General features: G+C 43.8%; 1 protein-coding gene across 2 annotated transcripts; it reads right to left on the reverse strand.

Annotated features, from left to right (window-relative positions):
* Window positions 1-613: 613 nt before the first annotated feature.
* LOC143903668 (uncharacterized) lies at window positions 614-11729 on the reverse strand. Of its 2 annotated transcripts, none has more exons than XM_077417499.1 (6): window positions 10976-11729; window positions 5298-5400; window positions 4894-5124; window positions 4290-4559; window positions 3715-3808; window positions 614-2280 (listed from the first exon to the last, which is right to left on the reverse strand). In XM_077417499.1, the coding sequence occupies exons 1-6, from the start codon at window positions 10984-10986 to the stop codon at window positions 941-943; spliced, it is 2049 nt and encodes a 682-aa protein (XP_077273625.1). In that variant the 5' UTR covers window positions 10987-11729; the 3' UTR covers window positions 614-940. The 2 variants fall into 2 exon arrangements, with proteins under 2 accessions (XP_077273625.1, XP_077273626.1); XM_077417500.1 differs by having other exon boundaries at window positions 4894-5138.
* Between the last annotated feature and the right edge of the window lie 7994 nt (window positions 11730-19723).

A 19723-nucleotide genomic window follows, 5' to 3' on the forward strand; every position in this document is an offset into this window, starting at 1 on the left:
TATATGGACGAATAGATTGGTTCGCAGGATTTTCGATTTCGTCTTTGATTTTCCGTTAATCAATTGGCGTTGATTTCTCTTATTGAATCAGATTAAACTGGCGAAGTGCTACGAATGATGTGTATGTTGTGTTAAGTGAGAGCACTTGTTTTTTATAAAAGAAAAAAAATGTCGGGGGAACCAAACAGAAGCGCAAGATCGACCGCCGATCGAGGCAATGATATACGATCGTTTTGATCGAGTTTAAGGATTATATAACAATAGCGATCGTGTGCATGGTGCAATTTATAAGATCGGTTTGTCACGGTTTCAGACGCGAGAGCAAAGCCTCCTATCTCCGTATTCTCCGTCGCATACATCCGATCTCAACGCCGAAGGGAATCGTTGAAATCCCATCGGGGCGCTCTCCTCTCCTCGGTAGCATCTTTCCCTCCCGACGCTGCATCATTTTAGGCTCTCGTTCTGGCCAACCTGCAATCGCGCGGACGTGTCTCGCATCCGTTCCGTTCGTGTGTCCTCTGTTACGTTCGCCGCACGCCAACTCTCACGTGAGAACTCTCTCATAAGAGATAAGTAAGGAAGATATCGCGCATGTGTAATCGAGAAAGTGTAATGCATAGACATAATATTATAATAATAATAGTAATATTGCATAACATACATAACAATTGTGATCGTGAGAGTATCTGTTACGAATAAATCAGTTGCAAATAAATCTTGTGACCTTTTTCCAAGCTACGCACCGGCTCTGCTTCTTGACTTCTTTTCCACCCCGATTCTTGAGACCTACGTTAAGCCTAAACGACCAACCTTCTGGATCAACTTGATAAATTAATTGCGAGCAAATAAACGGGTCTGTCCGTTTGGAGAGAAAGTGCAACACTATCTTATATTTATTTATATAATACAAATGAGTAGAGAGTGGCGACGAGAACGTTCTCTAATGATGAGGAATGTAGTTGTGCGAGTCCTGCGGACATCCCGGCAGCAGACTCGACGTCTCCTCGTTCGCGGAGCTGCACAGCATCCCGACTAGCGTGTAATCTACAAAGGGCGGCAGATCCAGGTCGGCGGTAGCCGGATCGCCGTAGTTGTTAACGTTGGTTTCGTGAGCCGCCGGCCCGGCGCTCATCATCTGCGGCACCCGCTCGAGGATCTCACAGGTGTAATGGCAACGTTCGTTGTTGGGATAGAAGAAGGACTCGGGGCTGTTTCGGGACTGGACCGACGTTTCCGCCACGCCGGAGTTGTGGAACAGCCTCTCCGCAGTTTCCGGCGTCTCTTGACCGCCGTAACAACCCTGAAGTCTCTCGTCCAGGTTCGTCTGGGTTGAATTTTGATGAACGACACGGTTGTGTGGGTGATTCTTAACGTCACCGTGCTCGAACATTTGGTGATAGCCATCGAAAGGATACGGCTTGCCCTCGGGACTGCAGTTGCGTCGCGCCGTCTCCCGCAAATCCTCGCTCTTCGGCCTCTGGTAGAGACCGTACTCCGCTCTGCTCACCATCGGGGGTTGACAACTGTTCTTGTAACATTCGACCTCTCTGCGCGAAGACAAGAGATCCTCCTCCTTGACTTCGAAACTTTCCAAGTGTAACCTGTTGTTCCGTTGATCCTGAGGCCAATAGGACTGCTCATGTTCGTCCTTCGCGTTTCCCTCGACAAAACCCTTTTGATTCTGCGATCGGGGGTAATTCTGGTAGCTCAGAACGTCATTTGCGGGCTGATTCTGATCCTTTTCTTGAACGTAATGGTGCATCGTTCTCCTGGAAGGAAAGCCATTGGAGATCTTCTCGGGCTCGAAGTTGGCGAAATGGAGTCTCTCATCCTGAGGCAGGCTCAGATGACTGCTGCTGGAGTCTTCGCTGAGAAACTGGTTCCAGTAACCCTGATCTTGATTTTGCTGTTTCATCTCGTATTTAATGGTGCCGCTGCCGAGGTCGAGCAACGTTGGTGGCGAGCGAGCCACGTCCTGGGGATTTGCAGAGAAATCCGGCCTCAAGGGTTGGTCAAGTTGAAAGATCTCTTCTGGTTGAAAGAGATCGCCCGTGAAGGGTGGAAAGTCGCCATAGGACGCCTCCTGGGGAACCTGGTTCGGCAAACAGTAACTAACGGGGTTCTCTTGCGGCGGAACGTCCTGCAGCCAATAAGCCTCGTCTGTGGCGGGCAGCTGTTGAGGGTATAATGTTGTTTGATGATGGTGAGACTGCGGATACGACGGTACGTTCGTCTGCAGCGAGCACATGCATTCGAAGGGCGGGCACGAGCACGAGTATCCTGCAACAATTTTGTCGTTACTATCATAATAAAAAATATAATTTTCTCAACACACAATAATATTTCATGTAATAATTAATATTATATGCAATATAAATAGCGACTTGTGTGTCTTTCGTTCTATAGTTATAATTTACAAGGTGATTCAATTTTCACGGTTTACCGCGGATCGCGTTAACCGTGATTAATCTCGTAAACTGAAAATTTTGAAATTTAATGCATTTTATGCACAGAGTCGCGACTCGAGATGATATTACAGCAAAAAAAGTGAATGATAAAAGTTGTCACGTTTATTCTATTGCATTATCTTTGTTCAAAATGCGCGGCAGTTGATGAAACGCGAAGATTTAAAGCTAGCCAATCCCAGGCCGCCTAAGTTGCCATTGGTTACCATTTGCGTGTGGCTTAATGGTCATGGTCGTGTTCGCGCGCTTCACGACGTTCATCGGTGGGTGAGAGGGTGAGTGACGGCGTCGGCGGTGTCGTTCTTGCGATCTCTTGGCGTGAAAGAAAGCGAGTACGTCTCCGGGAAACCGCGAATCCGCTTTCGCTACCGTGGCGAGTGTATTAAACGGGACATTCCTTCGTCAATGTTCGGTCTCGGCGCGACTCGCTTCGCGACGCGAGAATCGAGGTTACCGTACTTACAGTTAAGTTTCGAGCGCCATTACTTGTTGCACCGTGCCGCGACTCGAGTCGCGAGTCGCGAGTCGCGAGTCGTCGGTCGTCGCGAGTGCCGCGAGTACATCGACGAGCTCGAAAGTGGAATTCCGGATCTTCCGCGAATCAAGCGTCGGTCGGTATTAGTGAAATTGCGTTTCGCCAAATATAGTGTCCGTGTTTTGTAAGAAACAGTTTAATGTGAAACATCAATCTGGAGCTGCTGCTGTCGGAGCAATCGCCGGGACGACGAATGTTCGGTGAGTATTCGATTCTCTACTACTTGTGCCCGTAAGAATATTCAATACAGATTAAGCATTTCAGGCCTAAAACTTAATATACAGGATATTTCATAACGCAATCTTAATTCTAACAATAGATTCTCTAACGAATTTATAGATCTTTTCGTAGTGCAAATGTCCAGAAATGCTCCGATAATTGTAGAACTATTAAGAGCTGTATTTTGCAAATTAGGTTTCAGGGAGGCAAATAGATCACAAAATTGTACGCTTCGATTAATTTCAGATAGGTTTCATTGTAACAGAATTTTAATTTGAGGCCAAGTTACAAAAATGTTAATCTCGTCGTTAGATTCTCAAGTTCGCTTCGCGCGCCTGTAGTTCTCGTCGCCGAGGACGCCGAGTATCGATCTGGTCGCTGGCGCCATCTCGCTAGCGCAATTGTCGGCTTATGGCCAAAGGGAAAGTGCATGTCGGTGTATGTGTATTCGATGCTCTCGTATATTTGAACGTGATAATAAATCAAAATAATAACCTTTATCAGAGATCAGTGGGGGTGGCTGCGTCGTTCTCGACGGTTGTTCGAGCGTGTCCGTGCTTGGTCTTTTAGTTCCCCTTAGCGACATTAACTGTAACGAAAACATGCAGTTCGCAGAATTTGTTCATCAAATATCTTTTTTTTTTATCAATTGCAGGAAGGTACGACCAGGCGCGACCGTGAGAATTCGGCTTGATTTCTTCGTTACGGTGAGTCGTTTTTCTTTCCATTTGCAGTTAAATTATGCAATGCAATTACTGTGCATTAATTATATTTAGCTGTAAAATGTTTTTTTTTTCGCTTGCATTTTTTTCTTTTCGCTTGCAGTTAAATTATATTAATGTGCAATTATTGCATTAATTATATTTAGCCGTAAAATGTTTCGTGACGTATAATTATAAATTAAAGAGCGATTAAAATAATGATACAAATATATTATCCGGCCGACATTACTTGAAAAATCTATTAAATCGGTATTTAATCTTATTCGACCCCTGTGATAAAAAGGTCGCGAATCTGTTCTCGGATTAATTAACAATTATAACGCGATCGAATACGAAATAGCGAATTACCTTGGAGCCTAGGGCGGCCTCTCTCGCCAAAAGCACCGCCAACCCTCTGACCCTTCTACCGGCACCCACGCTTCTTCGCGCCTCCGACGTAGATTTTGCTTCCGGTCGCGGATGATCGTGCTGGCCTTTGGCTTGGAAGAAAATCGCGTGCTCCGTGTGTCGCCAAAAGTGCGTGACAGGATAACCGCAATGACCGCGACACGACAGTATCTCTAAGCGACCGGTGCATTGTCTATTGGGGCAGGGTTTGCCCTGTTGCTTCTTTCTGGCCTGCGAATAACAATGTTGAAGCGCGTGTTGAATGCGAGGAGAGATCGCGTCCGATAAACCGTTGACCCTTGATCCCTTGTTCGGGAAATTATCGGGAATTATCTAGAGATTTAATTACGGAATAGTTCAACTAAATAAAACTTTGAAATACTCCCTCGATTATCCACGAGACGTGGACGCGTCGCAAGGTAACCGAACGACGCGGACGCGGCGACGGAATTTTGCGTCGCGACAAGAATGCCGGCGAACGCGTGCGATTATCGCGCGAGCCGCAATTTACATTTATTATCGGGCCGAGATTTATGTTTATCGTTCCGTTATGCGCTTCGCTCACCTTATCGCAGATCGCCGGTCGGAGGTGAACCCTTCCACCGCCGGGCAGTACGCACTCCTGCGAGCACACCAGAACGCCCAGGCAACTCTTCTTCAAAATGCTCACGTTGTGATTGTTGGTGTTTCTCATCGCCCAACCGGAGGCGTGCCTCCTCGCTTCCTCGCAATCCGGCCCGTAGACTCTCCTCACGTGTCCGTCCGCCCATTCGCACCAGGGATCGTATTCCACTACCTGAAGCAAAATCTCTATTTTCGAGATCGCGGCGCGGCGTTCGCAGGGACGCGATTTCATTGAATTTTATTGGGAGGGAATTCGTAGACGCGTCTTATATTGGAAAAATAGGTATTTTGGGCCGAAAATTCGTCGGATTTGTCTCGAGCGCGAGGCGCGAGAAGGGAACTTACCCTCGGAACGTTCGAATCGTTTATGTCCCATTCCTGATGAGGGTGATGTTGCTGCTGGTTGCCGGCGACAGTCGCTGACATCGTCGGCGACCCCACGCGACTCCTGCAAGGAGAGGGACTTTACATTAGTAAACATTTCGTCGTTTCTTCAAATCTTTAAAATTATATCTTATGTAATTATAATCGTTCCAACCGCAATCGGCATCGATGCTCCCGCGAGTGCAAATTCGATTTTGTTGCGGTCGAGGATCGACCTTGGGACCCTGCAATCGCGGTTGTTGTCCGGAATCGAATTCAGGATCTAATTTAGTGTTACGCAATTGCGGTCGTGCCACGAGTCCGCGGCAACTTCGGGATAAAATCCCGATTTATGGTGCGTGCCCAGCCGTACTTCGCGCGATACTTATGGGAGTTCGTGGGTGGGCGCGACACGGAGCACGTTCAACGTCTTTCCGGAATCCTTGCATTCATCGCGATCGGGTCGAGGTGCGAAAGATCGATCCTCGATAACCCGTATAGCTACTCTCGAAATTTGTCGGCGGTGTGTCGTATCCGCGGTACATCTATCGTACGTTTATCTTTGCCGGTAATCGAACGTTTAACGCATTTGAAACGTGCTCGATAAAAGGTAGACGAATTTATTAACAACGTGGATAATATATTAATATTAATCGACAACGAGAGATAATCGGACTACGAAAAAATTATTTCTCTTTGTTTCGCTCTTGTGTACGTATAAATTCAATTGTTCGTCCACAACGCGACGGTTTTGAGATCAGCTTCTCACGAGAATTTGACACGAGTTGCGAAAATCCCTGAAAAAGATGGCGCGAAAGCGCCGGCGCAGTTGATTAATTCGTCCTAATGCGCGTTATTAATAGGGATGAATATACAGCTAATCTTTATGCTTCCAATGATCTTCTTGTCGGAATCTCTCTTGCCCAAGCGGCGCGAGAAACACTTGTGCATAAATCCTCTTATAAGTGTATCTCTTCGCGTCAGCTCGCAAAGCAGCTTCTGCCTTTCCCCCGTTGACATTAAAGTCTGCGCTTATGATCTGTGGCGGCATTACGGTATGCGAGGAGTCCTCGAGTTGCAGCCGAGTATGCAACGACCTCCCGATCGTATATCAAGCCTCGAATAGATTTTTCAGAGCTGCGATCTCCGCGAGAGAAGTGCGAGCGTACAGAATATTACGTACGCGATTAATGAGTAATTGAAGGATTTTTATAATAAATACGAAAGAAAGGCGGCTCTCTCGAGATCAAATAATTTTCATCGTTCTTTTTTGAGGAAATTATTTACTGTGATTTTTATAAAATCGCGCAAAGATTTCCATTATAGATATAATTTGATTGATATCTTTCGATAACGAAATTCGAATAACCGACAGACGCACTCGGCGAACTCGATTTCCTCGGTTCTACTAATTTAGGCGTCGCGGATCCGCGGGCGGACTTGTATATATTCACTCGCTCGGATCGGATTTACTTGTCGCGCGGTATGTTCGTCGGGGACGGCATTTCGAAAGAGTTTCCGCGCCTCCTACGGTGCTCTCGCACAGGTACCTACACGTTAGGTGCGCGCACGCAACGTTTCCGACGGTTTTATCGAGTCGCGCTCGTAGCCGGACGTTTACGATCCTGGAACACCTACTCGAGAACGCCTCATCGCCCGTGGGTCGCGTCCTCAACGACGCGGACCACCTCGTGAAACCCTCCTCACGCTGACATGATCACCGTCGAGGAGCCGTGGTTCCAATTGCCGCGATTACAGCGGCCGCCAATCGCGCGAAGCATGTTTACCGCGCCCCTTGATTCGACGCGCGGGCATTTACCTATCGCCTGACATATTTCGTCTATATAGATTTCCGATGGTGATCATTCGCATCGTTGCGTTGCCTCGGCGCCGCCGGCATCGCAGAAACGCCGCGATTAACGGAATGACTTCTTCTCATTGTACGCCGTCTCGCGCTTGTTGCAATATTTAACATCAATTTTCATTCGGGTATTTTATTGATTAAAAATAAGATATTCATATTTTTTGCTTGCGTCACACACACAGTGTGATCTGCATAATAAAGCAAATTTTAACTAGCAATTATAGAAAAATTATTTATCGCGATATCGATGATATCGACATTTTACCGCGAGGAGAAAGCGGTATTCTTGTTACTTCGCGCCGGACGATAATTCTGCCATCTCTTTCTCGATGATTCGTTATGCATAGCGAGAAGAGAACACGCGAGGCGCGTTTACTATACATTTTACGTCAACGCTTCTCTCTTTCTCTTTCTCTCTCTCTCTTTTCCGTGGATACGGCAAGGGTAGAATTGAACTGGGAGGATACGAGGGGGGACGAGGACAGTTTTAACGGAGAAAAGAGTCAGCTTAGGTGAATGATTGCCCGGATCGGTGATAAAGTCATCGCCTTTAGCACCGAGTAAGATGATACATCGGCGGACGATGCTGCGCCGAGATTGTCTGGAGCCCAAGACGTACGCACACGCGCGTGAACACACGCGTGCATTCTGGCGTACTATCTCGTGAGAGAAAGATGTAGAAAGAAACGATGAGAGAGAGAGAGAGAGAGTGTGTGTGTCTCCGTCTCGCGTCTTTCTCGGTGGTGTGGGTGCGCGTTCAGAATTTCAGATATTAAGGTAGATACGCGCCGCGACGAGGCCACTAAAATATCACGAAGGGCACACCGTGAAAAGGAAGAAATTTCTCGCTCTGTCCTCGTCCCTTCCTATTTCCTTCTTCGCCTTCTCTTTTTCTCTCGCTTATTCGTTCCTCCTGTCTCAGCTCTCTCCTGATTTCTCTCTCATTTTCTCCTCCGTCCTCTTTCCCCTCTCATTCTTGTTCGTTACTGTCCGTGATATCTGTGCCCGTTCCTGCTCGTAGCTGGGCTACGTCTGGATCTTTCCGCGAGATTAGCTCTCGTGCTTCTAAACAAGTTAATTCCCCGCGCTTTTGATTCGAGTTACCGATCGTGTCGTCCATCCGGAAATACCGAGCCGATAGTTATGTTGCCCATATCGTAACTTCACGTTTCGTTCGTTCATATTAATTTTCAAGACATTATTTATTTTTTATTATTATATTTTATATTACATTCCAATTCTCAAGAAAACTGACACATAAAAATATTTTTACGTGATTCTGTGCAAGAACAATTATTTACTGCGATGAGTAAGTTCAAAATATATTCGAAATACGAGAAAGTTATACCACTTAACGTTTAAATAAAATTTTGTGTTCTTAATTGAGAAGAAAATTAAACGATTAAGGATGCTAATAAGCAATATAATTTCCAAGCTACTCTCATTAATTTCTTTGTCTGTGCTCTTCCGGTTGCAAATTCATTTTTTGAATTAAAAGAAAAAGTGTTTAATGGTCCAGGTATTGACAGTTTGAAAGATTCAATGAGAAAAATCACGCGTTAACAACGTTTATTTTTCTTCGTTTTGAAACGATAAGCTCACGCGGTACTCGACACCCACGCGGTATCTCGTTTTTTTTTTGGATCTTGGCTCGCGATCGACACGAGTCAGATCACTCGATTTACGTTCAACGTAATCCCGTGATATAAAAACGACGTGCCTGATGATGGCCATTATTCAGTTTGCGATGGAGTATATAAAATAGACGGTGTATACCTGATTTCGTGCACTGTATATAACAAGTCGTTAAGAATAATAAAATAAAAGATTAAAGATTTATACTTGTGCACTTTTTCGACTTAAGGAGCATTTCACAAACTCATGTAACTCATCGATCAGCTGGCATTTTTTAGCGGTTTAGCGGTGAATGTTTTGGATTAAAAGTTTATCGCGCGTGGTCGATTGGGTGAAAAATATCTTTTAATCGATCTCGAGGACAAAATACCTGAAATGCAACTTTTCAAATTGTTTTTAAAACTGATCAGTTTAATCGGTAAAACCGATTATTAGTTGTTTATATTAAATTCCTTATATTGTTTTGGTCACACCGATTTGATATCAATCTTTGCGGTGTCGTCTGTTTACGAAGACAGCGTATCCACGTGTGATCTCGAATAGCAGAAGAATGGAGCAGTTGGGAGATGGCGCAAAAAATTGAGCAAAACATGTCGAGGCTCAATGAAACGCGATAGAACGAAAGAAAACCGGTCGGGCTGGATTTTTGTAAATCTGACTTTTTGCTGATTCTGTACGCCGCTCCAAGAGCACATCCAGCCGATCGCGTTGATCCCGAGATCCTAACAAGAGAGAAAAGGACGCGAGTATGTACAATCAGTTTGACGCGCCAAGTTTAGAGAAGCACGTTGGTCGCCTGACACGGGATATTCAACCGCAATTAATGTCACGTAATGTTGCAGTGTATTGACAAAGAATTCGAAAATCTTGATAAGAATTGTTGCGCGAATTTATCACAAACGCGACTTTTAAAACTAATACCAAGCAATTATATTTGTAATTAATTTACGCACGATTTGATATCGTCGATGATATAACACATTGTGAAAGAACATTCATCTGGAAGCAATTCAAAATTCCAAACGTCATTTTGTCCCATCCTGCACAACATCGTTGAATTAATACCGGATAAACTGTCAGCTTCCATTCGGCTGTCGCGACATAAAAGGATTCACGACGGGGGTGGGGCTCGCGAGAGGTACCGCGGGTTCAAAGGGTTTCTTGGAGCGACGAACAGAGAGAGAGAGAGAGAGAAAGCGTTCTCGAGATTCGAGATAAAGGGGGATCGTCTTACTCGCGGACATTCATTTAATCTGTCTTCGAGGTGTTGGACTGTGATCAATGGCGAGGCGGCAATACATCTGTAATCGGTTTTTCACAAACCGACTAGACCGACATGGCCGCTACCTCTCCGATTTGGAATTCTGAATTGTATTTTTATCTCGACTATAGTAAAACGAGCGAAAGAGCCGTGAAAAATTTGGGCAATTTTTAATATATGGATCAGAAAACGTTTTTACTATAACAGTTAAATTAAAAGCAAAAATTATTAATGTATTACCTAGGATAAAAATAACTAAAAAATTGTTTGGTTGTATGAACTATATATATACATTGTGCAACAAGAACCTTCTTTCTGATTGTCACTCTTTCGAAAGTGTGAGCAATTTAATATGAGAAAAAATGAAAATAATGATAGCCAGCATTGCTGATAACAATGCTTTCTATCATTACAAATATCAAAGAAGCGACAGCTCGCGCGCACGAATGGTCGTGCATGGCTCGATGAGGCGCGCATGTGTAAACGAGGGATTTCTAGAACATCTAGCGTCCAATCAGGCCTCGTGATAACGCCCACACGCCAATGGGAGACCCGCAGAACGCCCATTGATTAGATAGCAGCTCAATTTCTCTCGCTATCTGAAGGGAGAGAAATCGATGCCAAGCGCAAAAGTTACTAATTTTTTGCATTTATCAAGTTAACTGCTGAATCTTGTGTCTTATAAAGTCTAAGTTTAATTCGGAATGAGAGAAAAAAATAAGAAAAACATCGCGCGCTGAAGCCGGCTTCTCATAATCTGTATACGATAGATATATTAATTTTAACTGTAATCGTAATTTTCCAAAGAACCAATGTAGATCGATTAAAACGTCATTCTCTCGATTCGGTTGAGAGAAAAATAATCGGTTCGAATAAATCAATTAAAACGCAGATACTTACAGAACTACCATAGTCGATGATGTTTCGTAATTGATGTCCGGGTGCTTTGTTGATCAGTCACGATAGATGATTCGCGATCACCACGGGCGTCCTCGCGATGATTTATCACAACTGTAAAAACGCGCCACTTCGAGTCATCGATGCGGGGAACACGAGGAGACTGCACTTCACTCAAGGATAGTTTTTTGAAATCTTCGAAAATCGAAATCTCCGAACATTTCGATCGCCGTCGCGGTATCATGGAAAATAACCAGTTTCTCTAGAATCTACCATTTCAATTGGTGGATTTAAGAGCGCTCGTAGATTCATATTGCTGCTTGACGACGTTTCTTAGGTCGTTTTGACCTTCGGCTGGACTCTCTTAGAGCGAGAAATGTGTTAGTCAAATTCTCGCAGGCGTCTGCGGTACGTCAATCGATGTTGACGTTTGCTTCGGAGGTGAACAGGTGCGTGCCGATGCGTGCGGCACGACGTCGCTGCGCGAACTGAGGCAGCTCCACCACGATGGAAACTAGCTGGACTCCAGGCACGTTGTGCCTGGCAGAACGCGAGTTATACCGTGGTTGCCACCATATGTCGGCAAGCACCGCCTATGGGAGTGGCAGTGGCTAACCAATCGCCGGCTGCTTCCTTTTGAGGGTGCCTAATCGACGATAGCAACCCCTCTCGACTCACGGAGGAATCGATCACCGAAGGTTCCTCCCTGTGGCAACGGGATGTCTCCCGAACTTTGGTTCAAAGCTCTTCGCCGCGGTGCTCCGTTTCGATACATCGAGATTTGTACGGAAAATGATATATAAATCGTAGTTTTAGAAGTTTGTTTTCCCATCTCTTTTGTATCTCTATCCTGGAACAAGAAAGATAACGAATAAATATTCGCAAATATTAGGTAGATTTTGGAAGAAATCGATAAATTTTAATAGGGAGTCTTATATTTTTTACATATTTAAGTTTTGTTTTAACAAAATTAATTATTCGTGAAAGAATCACAGAAATGACGAATGAAATAATAATAAGTCGAGCTTATATTTGTAGTTCGCAATTACTATCAGACATTTAATTTCTTAATTGTACTAAAATTATTTAGCATTTGGCGATATCAAAAACAGTATAATACCAGAAAGATATAATATTTCAATATTCTGCCGGGCAAATACTTAATACTTAAAATTACACAATATCATTCATCGTGAAAGAACTGAGTGTTAATTGACTAATCGTGTGGCGCGATGGCCCGAGTTCGTAATCAGCTGGCAAGAGGGTGTCCCTCGCAGGAACCTCCCACTTCCTACCTTCCCTACAGTCCCGTTGGCGTTGCCTCCCCCAACCCCAGGTACCCGCATCCAAGACAACGGCCCGTTACGCTTCGATCGAACTCCAACCCACGACGCAAACATATCTGTCGAGGTGAACGCGTCCTCGGAATTGTGAAGTTGCGATCTCAACCCAGAAAAAGGACATAGAACAGACGTCGCCTGTCGCGGATATATCGCTGCAACTTTTCGAAAGCTAGAAACAACCGTTTCAACATTGTTCATTCTCTTCGTACACATCGCGAACGCGATTCGCGATCTTTGCCGTTTGTTATATGCAGGGCTTTCTATATAAATTGCATGACGATACAGACATGTCAGATTGCTTTCGAAATTTTTGTCTCACCCTGGACAGCATAAAAAATGATCTTTGAGGCTTCGCACAGTATTTTTATTATTTTATGGGATTAAATTTTCGACGTAGCCTACAACGTTTATTTTTTTTTCATGCTCTTGTAAAATGAGGTTTATCGCATCCGACGATCGACTTCCGCGCTTCGTTCACACGTGCGATTTGGTGACGTACTTTGGCACGTGCGTGTAGCAACATTTCTGGCGTTACTTCCTACCACGTGCATACAGGTGCATGCTAAGACTAGGCTTAGGTTCCCCAGAAATAAATTTTTGGTTCTTAAATAAATGTAATTCTACGTAGAATAAAGCACAGCTTCGATTTCCACAGCAATGAAACAAATTTCGAAGACCAATAAAATTTTTGACCAAATTTTTTAATTTCTGTTTATAACATCTCGACTTTTTTGGTTTCCGAAATTTTCATCATTGCTGTGGAAACCGGAGCTGAACCGTACGGTCAGTAACTGAAATTTATTTTTAAACTAATACAAGCTTAATCCTTAATTCTGCTTGAAGCGGTTTCCTGAAATTGAAACTAAATTTTTAACGTTTTTATGTATTTCTCACAATTACATTTGTATATACGACCTATCTTTAGTAACGTGAAGTCATCTGGAAGAGATCAGACACTACTCTTACGCTTTTAAGGTCTTATTGTTAGATATATTACAGTGTTTTAAAGACCAATTTTTGAAAGTTGGAATGTCGTTAGAACTAGCATTTTACACCGGATGATGACGTCCCTCTCCGTCCCGTCCCTTTCTCTCTTCTCTCTCATCCCCCACATCCTCTGTAGACCCATTAAACATGGAAGGAACCGTGGAATCGGACGGGGTGGAGAGAGGCAGCGGCGGGAGGAGAGAGACACAGTTCGAGGCTGTTTAAATACAGAGGGTGTGCAATCAGGAGTGTTTGCTGCCCCGCGCGAGTGAGCGAGCGAGCGAACGACTGAGCGGATCAAAGGATAAACGTTGGTGGGTTGGGGTGGCTGATAGCGAGCTGATTTGATTGTCGGCCTCCGCTATTGTCCCCGAAACTGGCCTATTGTACGCCTCCGTGACGGTACTCTGGTTACTTGCACACAGGTACCGCTCGCGTGTACCGGCGAATGCGTTCCTGTGCATGACACTATCTCCCCGCGTTCGCGACGTCGCGCCCCGCCGTTTCTACGTAATAAACGCACCGCGAAATCGCACGATGCCAGCCAGCGACCGCTCTCTTTCTCTTTCACACTCTCTATCACTATCTCTATCTTTCCCTTCTCTCGTCTCTCGAGACAATTATTGCGAATTATTGTAAAAGAAAGAAGAAGATCGCGCCCATTAGAATTTTTACGAGCCTTTTCTGACGAGCCATTAGTTCGCCTCGTCGCTTTGTGAAATTTTCTTTATTATACGTAAAACGAATTTCTCTCGTTCTTTTTAATATGTCCTACAAAATATTTTATAAAATGTCAAGATTAACCATAGCTGTAGCTGGGGATTAAAACTATTTTTTGTCTTCTTTCACTCGGTTTTTTTAATAATTGATCTTATAAGCAGTTGCGAAGTGACGGCGTATCGTTCGGGAAGGTCAAATTTTCGGGCTTATCCGCGCATCTGCCTCGCATTTGCATACAATGCTAGTCGCGTGCCTCGGCCGGCAACGTGTAGGAGGAGACTAAACCCCCTCTCTCAGAACTTTTAAATATTCCGTCACCTGTCAGCTACGTGCGCGCGTCCTTAAACGTAATGCTCACTTAACGGCCCCTGATTTTCCAGCGTTTATATCGAAGTAGTTAAACGATTCTGCTCATCACATTCTTCTTATGGCTACCATAATTCGGAGATATTTATTTAAGATACGCATATTTTAGATCTTTGAAACTGGTCTCTCTTTGATGATGCAATTTCATTTGCATTTCCCGATGGCCGTTCTTTTCAGCAATTCTTACCTTAGTTGAGAGCCAGATGACGAGAATATAACGTCGGTAACCCGCTCACGTCTCCGGGCTCGTGCCGGCTGCTTCCGGTTTTTCAAAGCGATGCTGCCTTCTGGGCCCGAGATCTCTGTGATCTGATGTGAACTCCATAATCCATTCAGGACGAGTCAATCCTCCGGCTGCTTTGTAAATCGCTTAGGGTTACGAACTCGCTCGACGGAAAATCGCGTCATTGACATAACGTATATACATACAATACACACGTACTCGGATAAATCCATGTTTGTTACCGTTGTCGCACTTCACGAGGATCAATCCGTTGATATACATTGGGAAAGTAAGTCGGAAGAAAATATTCACCGACATTTGTCAGAATATTACTTTTCGCGTTTACTTTGCATCTCGATTTTTTCTTTCGACGGCGATTTCCGTCGGCGGAAGCTATGAAAACATTACGGGCTTTATGGCGTGCTCTCAAAAAAGCTGATATCTATTGTCCCTGCGTTTAACCGATGTTACCCCGGAAAACGCGCCCTTCAGATCGAGAAAAAAATCTACCCCTCCGTGTATCCCTTAGGGCATTGCGACATATGCTTCGGTACGACCTACGACGAGAAGTTTTAATCGCCGGCCAATCATTTTTCACCTCGGCTGGAAACGCGTGCGCAAAGGGTTGACTTCGACGAAGAGGCGGAAAGGGCTCGTCATTCTTTCACTTTAATTTTTATAAAGCGGCTACGCGATTTGTCTTGATAAAGAAAATTTGTATAGCCTAGGATGATTCACGAATAGGTTTTCCCTGATGATCTTTGCTCTCATTTAATTACGTAATTAAAAGGTCCGTGGTTCACACGGATGATATCTGCGCCCCTTATCACTTTCTTTCTATTCTCCCACATTTATTACATCGTATATCTTATCTGTTAGGTGTCAATAGTAATACGATTCCGATGACTAAAGTTAAGATTAATAGAACTTTCTAACGATTGAGAAAAAGGGGATCCTTTTGATGGTCGTGAAATAATGTTTTATCTCCAATGGGAAAAATTCAACGATTATCTAGAATATTTTTGTGAGTTTTTTTTTTTTTTTAGACAGCGTGGAGCGTCGTAGAAAGTTTTAAGATTTAAGTACCGCGTGTTGGTTTCCCTTCGGTCGAAGGACTCCCGGCTTCTCATTGTGTGCCAATTGAGCCTCGTTTAAGGAGGGGGTGGTAGGTTAAATTGATTTAAATTGGTCTCGAAGAGCGCGCCCGCTCTCGCGGACCGACGAGAAAGGCGGGGAAAAATATCTCGCTGCAATGCTATCACCAAGTCGAATCTTTCTATGATACGGGAGCATTTATAGAACTCCTTACCTGTCTCTTTTCGTAGGTCACTATTATACATTTTTTTGAAATTTCATCGCGTTACGGAGTCGCCCATTAGGGCACCCGTATGCGCTCAGCTGCGAATTCACGATAGGCGTGCACGCGTTATATCACGTATGAGCCTATTTATAGATATTCCAGCTATCGTGTGTAGGATCTTTGGCTTTTCGATTTCAGCCGGGTTTTTTTTTTCTTTCCTTTTCTTCTTCAAATTTATTTCTCGGCCAGCGAGACCGAGATATATCTAAATACACGCCACCACGTCGTGATCGAGCGGTTCGCCGGAACACCTTTTGTTATGCGTTTAATTCAATCGAAAATCAATTTGACACTTTCAGAATCAATTAAAAAATTGTTGGAGATATTTGTGACGTATTTGATATTGTTGAAAGATAACAGAATATATGTAAATTATAAAATGTTAGATAATTCTAAAATTCGAATGAAGATTATGATTTACGGGCTTTGAATCACCAAAAACAATTGTATTATTAAAAATCAGTATTATTAGTAAAAGGTAATGATTACAGATAGATAAGATAGATACTGATTTAATTCATGAAATACGGACATTATCGTGCTCGAGCTAAGAGATTTTTTAGATCACTCTTGAAACGCTAACCCTTCGTTAAAAGACCGTCTCTTCCGTCGCTCTATTCGGACGCACGCGAGCATTACGACGCAATGGTTCGCGCATAAATTAAAACATTTATTCGACCCTCCGTGTCCGAAAATGGCCGATACCCCGCGGAGAAGATCCTCCGCAACGGAAACTAGACACGCGCGGACGATATAAATTTTACAATTTTTAAAAACCACCCCTCTCTTTTTCACGTGAAGGGCCGGCGATCGCTGCTCGGTTTAATTTCACAGAGTTCGCGTTATTAAATAAGCACGGCAGCATGGACGACGCACAAATATCGATCTCGAATGCCGGAATACCAGTCGGGATATTGTTCCACCGGTACCAGACTCGAATAGTCACATCTCCGAAGTCTAGCTGCTTCTTCTATTTGTACTTCGTAAATCCCTGTAACTTTATACGATGGGTATCTCGCAAAAGGGGTTATCAACAAATGTGTTCAAACATATAGGGTGTCACCAGACGCGAAAGGGGCCCCAGCTAAGACTAACCTACCCCTCGTGTCAATAATCAACCCTGTAATCCTTTCAGCACGCGAGGGATCCGACCGATGCGCTTGTAACCGTTGAGAATCGATTCACAAATGACTTCTTAATTTAATAATCATAATCTGTATTCTGAAGCTATGTAAGATCTAAAAAGTTTAAATCTATAAAAATTCCATCAATAAGTTTTTATCTGGAATGTTAAACGGGGCATAGGAGATTAGTGGTTCTTTCTTCATGTAAATATATTACATTTGCATGAAGGTTATATTAAAAAGCAATATTGGCTTATTTTATTAATAATATGTTAAGAGCAACAAAATGCCAGACCGCAAACGTTTCTAACGTTTGTAACACCCTAAAATGGACAATAGCCCCTAACAAGCGTTCTCATGATGGATCGTAGGCATTCTTCTTTTAAACGCAGGCACGAGTCACGACTCGACAAAGAGGCAGAAAACGTGCGGTTCTGCGAAAAGGTTCGCGTTCTCTGTACAAGGCGAATTCAATCCGGAAGCTGGACCGCAATTACACCCACACTATTCGCAATAACAGTTTGATGTTTCAGACGTTGAGTCCTGAACTGAAAGGACCAACAAAGTCGGGTTTTCAAAAGTTATTGCCACTACATCATCGTATGTCTCGACATGAGATACTTCGAAAATGGTTCTCGAAAAGCCGCGGTATCCGTAAAGAATCAGTCCCATCGGAGCCTTCTATTTTTGGGCGCCTTTGGCACGCGCCCCTTGTGGATAGGAAACGCTCGACTTCGTTTACGTCGGCTCGATGAATGGCCGATCGCGGTCTATTAAAGTGAAATGATCATCTTCCATACTGACAGACAAGCAGATTTCTGTAGAGGGGCGAGATAGACGGTTGATGCCTGTCCGTAATTCTATCTGGGAGCGCGCGTTCAGTGAAAACAGCATGCGCGATGTTAGGCTCATAATATAAATGTACACGTCGTATTAACTGAGTTGGATCATCCCACGATGTTTAATTTTTCTCAATTTTTAATCTGTAATATAAGTTCAGTTTGCCTAATTTTTTCATAATTAAGCATTGATATAGACTATTCCACAGAGAATTCCACGGGAAAGTTTTGTGAAATTTGGACAATATTATTACCAAGCTTGCAATGAAATATGTCAGATATTAACAGAAAAATGTTAAAATGAATGAGATATTTTTACATGCATATGACATTTTAATAATTGAAATATGAAATCGATTTTGCATAACATTGTGCTTATAAGGATTGAATACAGCCATTGTCAATTGTTAATCATCAATTTTGTAAGTATAACATGTCTTTTTAATAACGTAATGAGATTTAAAATATCATTACGATGGAAAAGTAAGATATATTTCTCGCAACGTTCAACGTATAGCTACCGCGAAACCCTATCTCTATCAGTGATGTATTAAAAGCGCCATAAAGGGGCTTGTCAAACGGCAATCATCCCCTATTATATAACGTCACTCCCCTCGCGACGTTCCGCCGTCGCTGCTGACTCGTGTGAACTCTGCGGAAAAGATAGGAAGATAGCGGAACTGTGGTCGGGAAATAATGTCGTGGCTCAGGGCAGAAGAGGTAAACTGATCGGTCATGTCATGCCTTATTGGCTCGTCAAGCCGCCCACATCGTGCGATTAAAGCTTTCGCTTTTCGCGCGCAGACTTTCTTCTCACTGCCTCCCACGATACTCTCACCAAATCCCCGGATCGAGGGCGACGCAAAACATATTTAACAATTTAGGAAATAAGTTGATCGAAGGAAATCTCAGACACACAATAAGCATTTATAAATTACCTAATTCGTAATTCTGCAAAGTTATCTAGCGAGCGATCGAAAAGGACGTGGATTTCATATTGAAGTCGTATATTATTAAGTTATTATTAATTATAGATCGTCTAAAATGAGCTTTGGTGGTTTTCATTCTTCAAAGAGCGTGAAAATCACGTGCCTCCTAGATCTGCCGGATAGCTTGCGGAAAAACGTCACTTTGCGGGGCGCGTCGCGTCGGTGCGGCTTCTTATCAGGATATATCCCCGTTTAACGACGCGATGCATGACGGCGGAAGGACCACCTGGCGTTCGCAACCACGTGTCGGATCTAGTGGACACGTGTCCGCCATGCATGTCTTTCGAAAAGCACCGCTCGTGCCATTCGCGTATCATAGCCGTGGAAACGTCGCCTTCACAAGCCCCTTGAAAGTATTATCGCCATGTAGGTACCATTATCTCTCAGTAGCTAATCACTATCGCGCATGTTCGCGGCGAACGAGTCTTTAATTATCGCGTTTATTCGCACGCTAAAGTAATATCTACTTGGAATATTGTGATTGTAACTAAAACTGAGTGTGATTAAAAATCTTTGAAGCAAAGAAATCGCTTAAGGGGCTTTAATTCGTGAATGCAGATAGTGTTCTGAAGTTTGACGGGTAATATACACATTGGCTGTACGAACGGCGCATCGGTAGACCAAACGTTATATGCGAATGCATCTTCGAGCATCCAAATAAACCAATATTTTTCCCATGGATATACATAAGCGATTCTTACGACGAGGGTGCACTTCACTGACAGCATGGGGGTACGGGTGCGCCGCGTACATGCCCCATGCTGCGCGGAGCAATACGCTACCAGTCCGAAAGCAGCCCC

The sequence above is a fragment of the Temnothorax americanus genome, unplaced genomic scaffold (genome assembly GCF_048541705.1).
Source record: "Temnothorax americanus isolate GAGA-0224 unplaced genomic scaffold, ASM4854170v1 Scaffold49, whole genome shotgun sequence".
In the NCBI taxonomy this organism is placed as follows: Eukaryota; Metazoa; Arthropoda; class Insecta; order Hymenoptera; family Formicidae; genus Temnothorax; species Temnothorax americanus.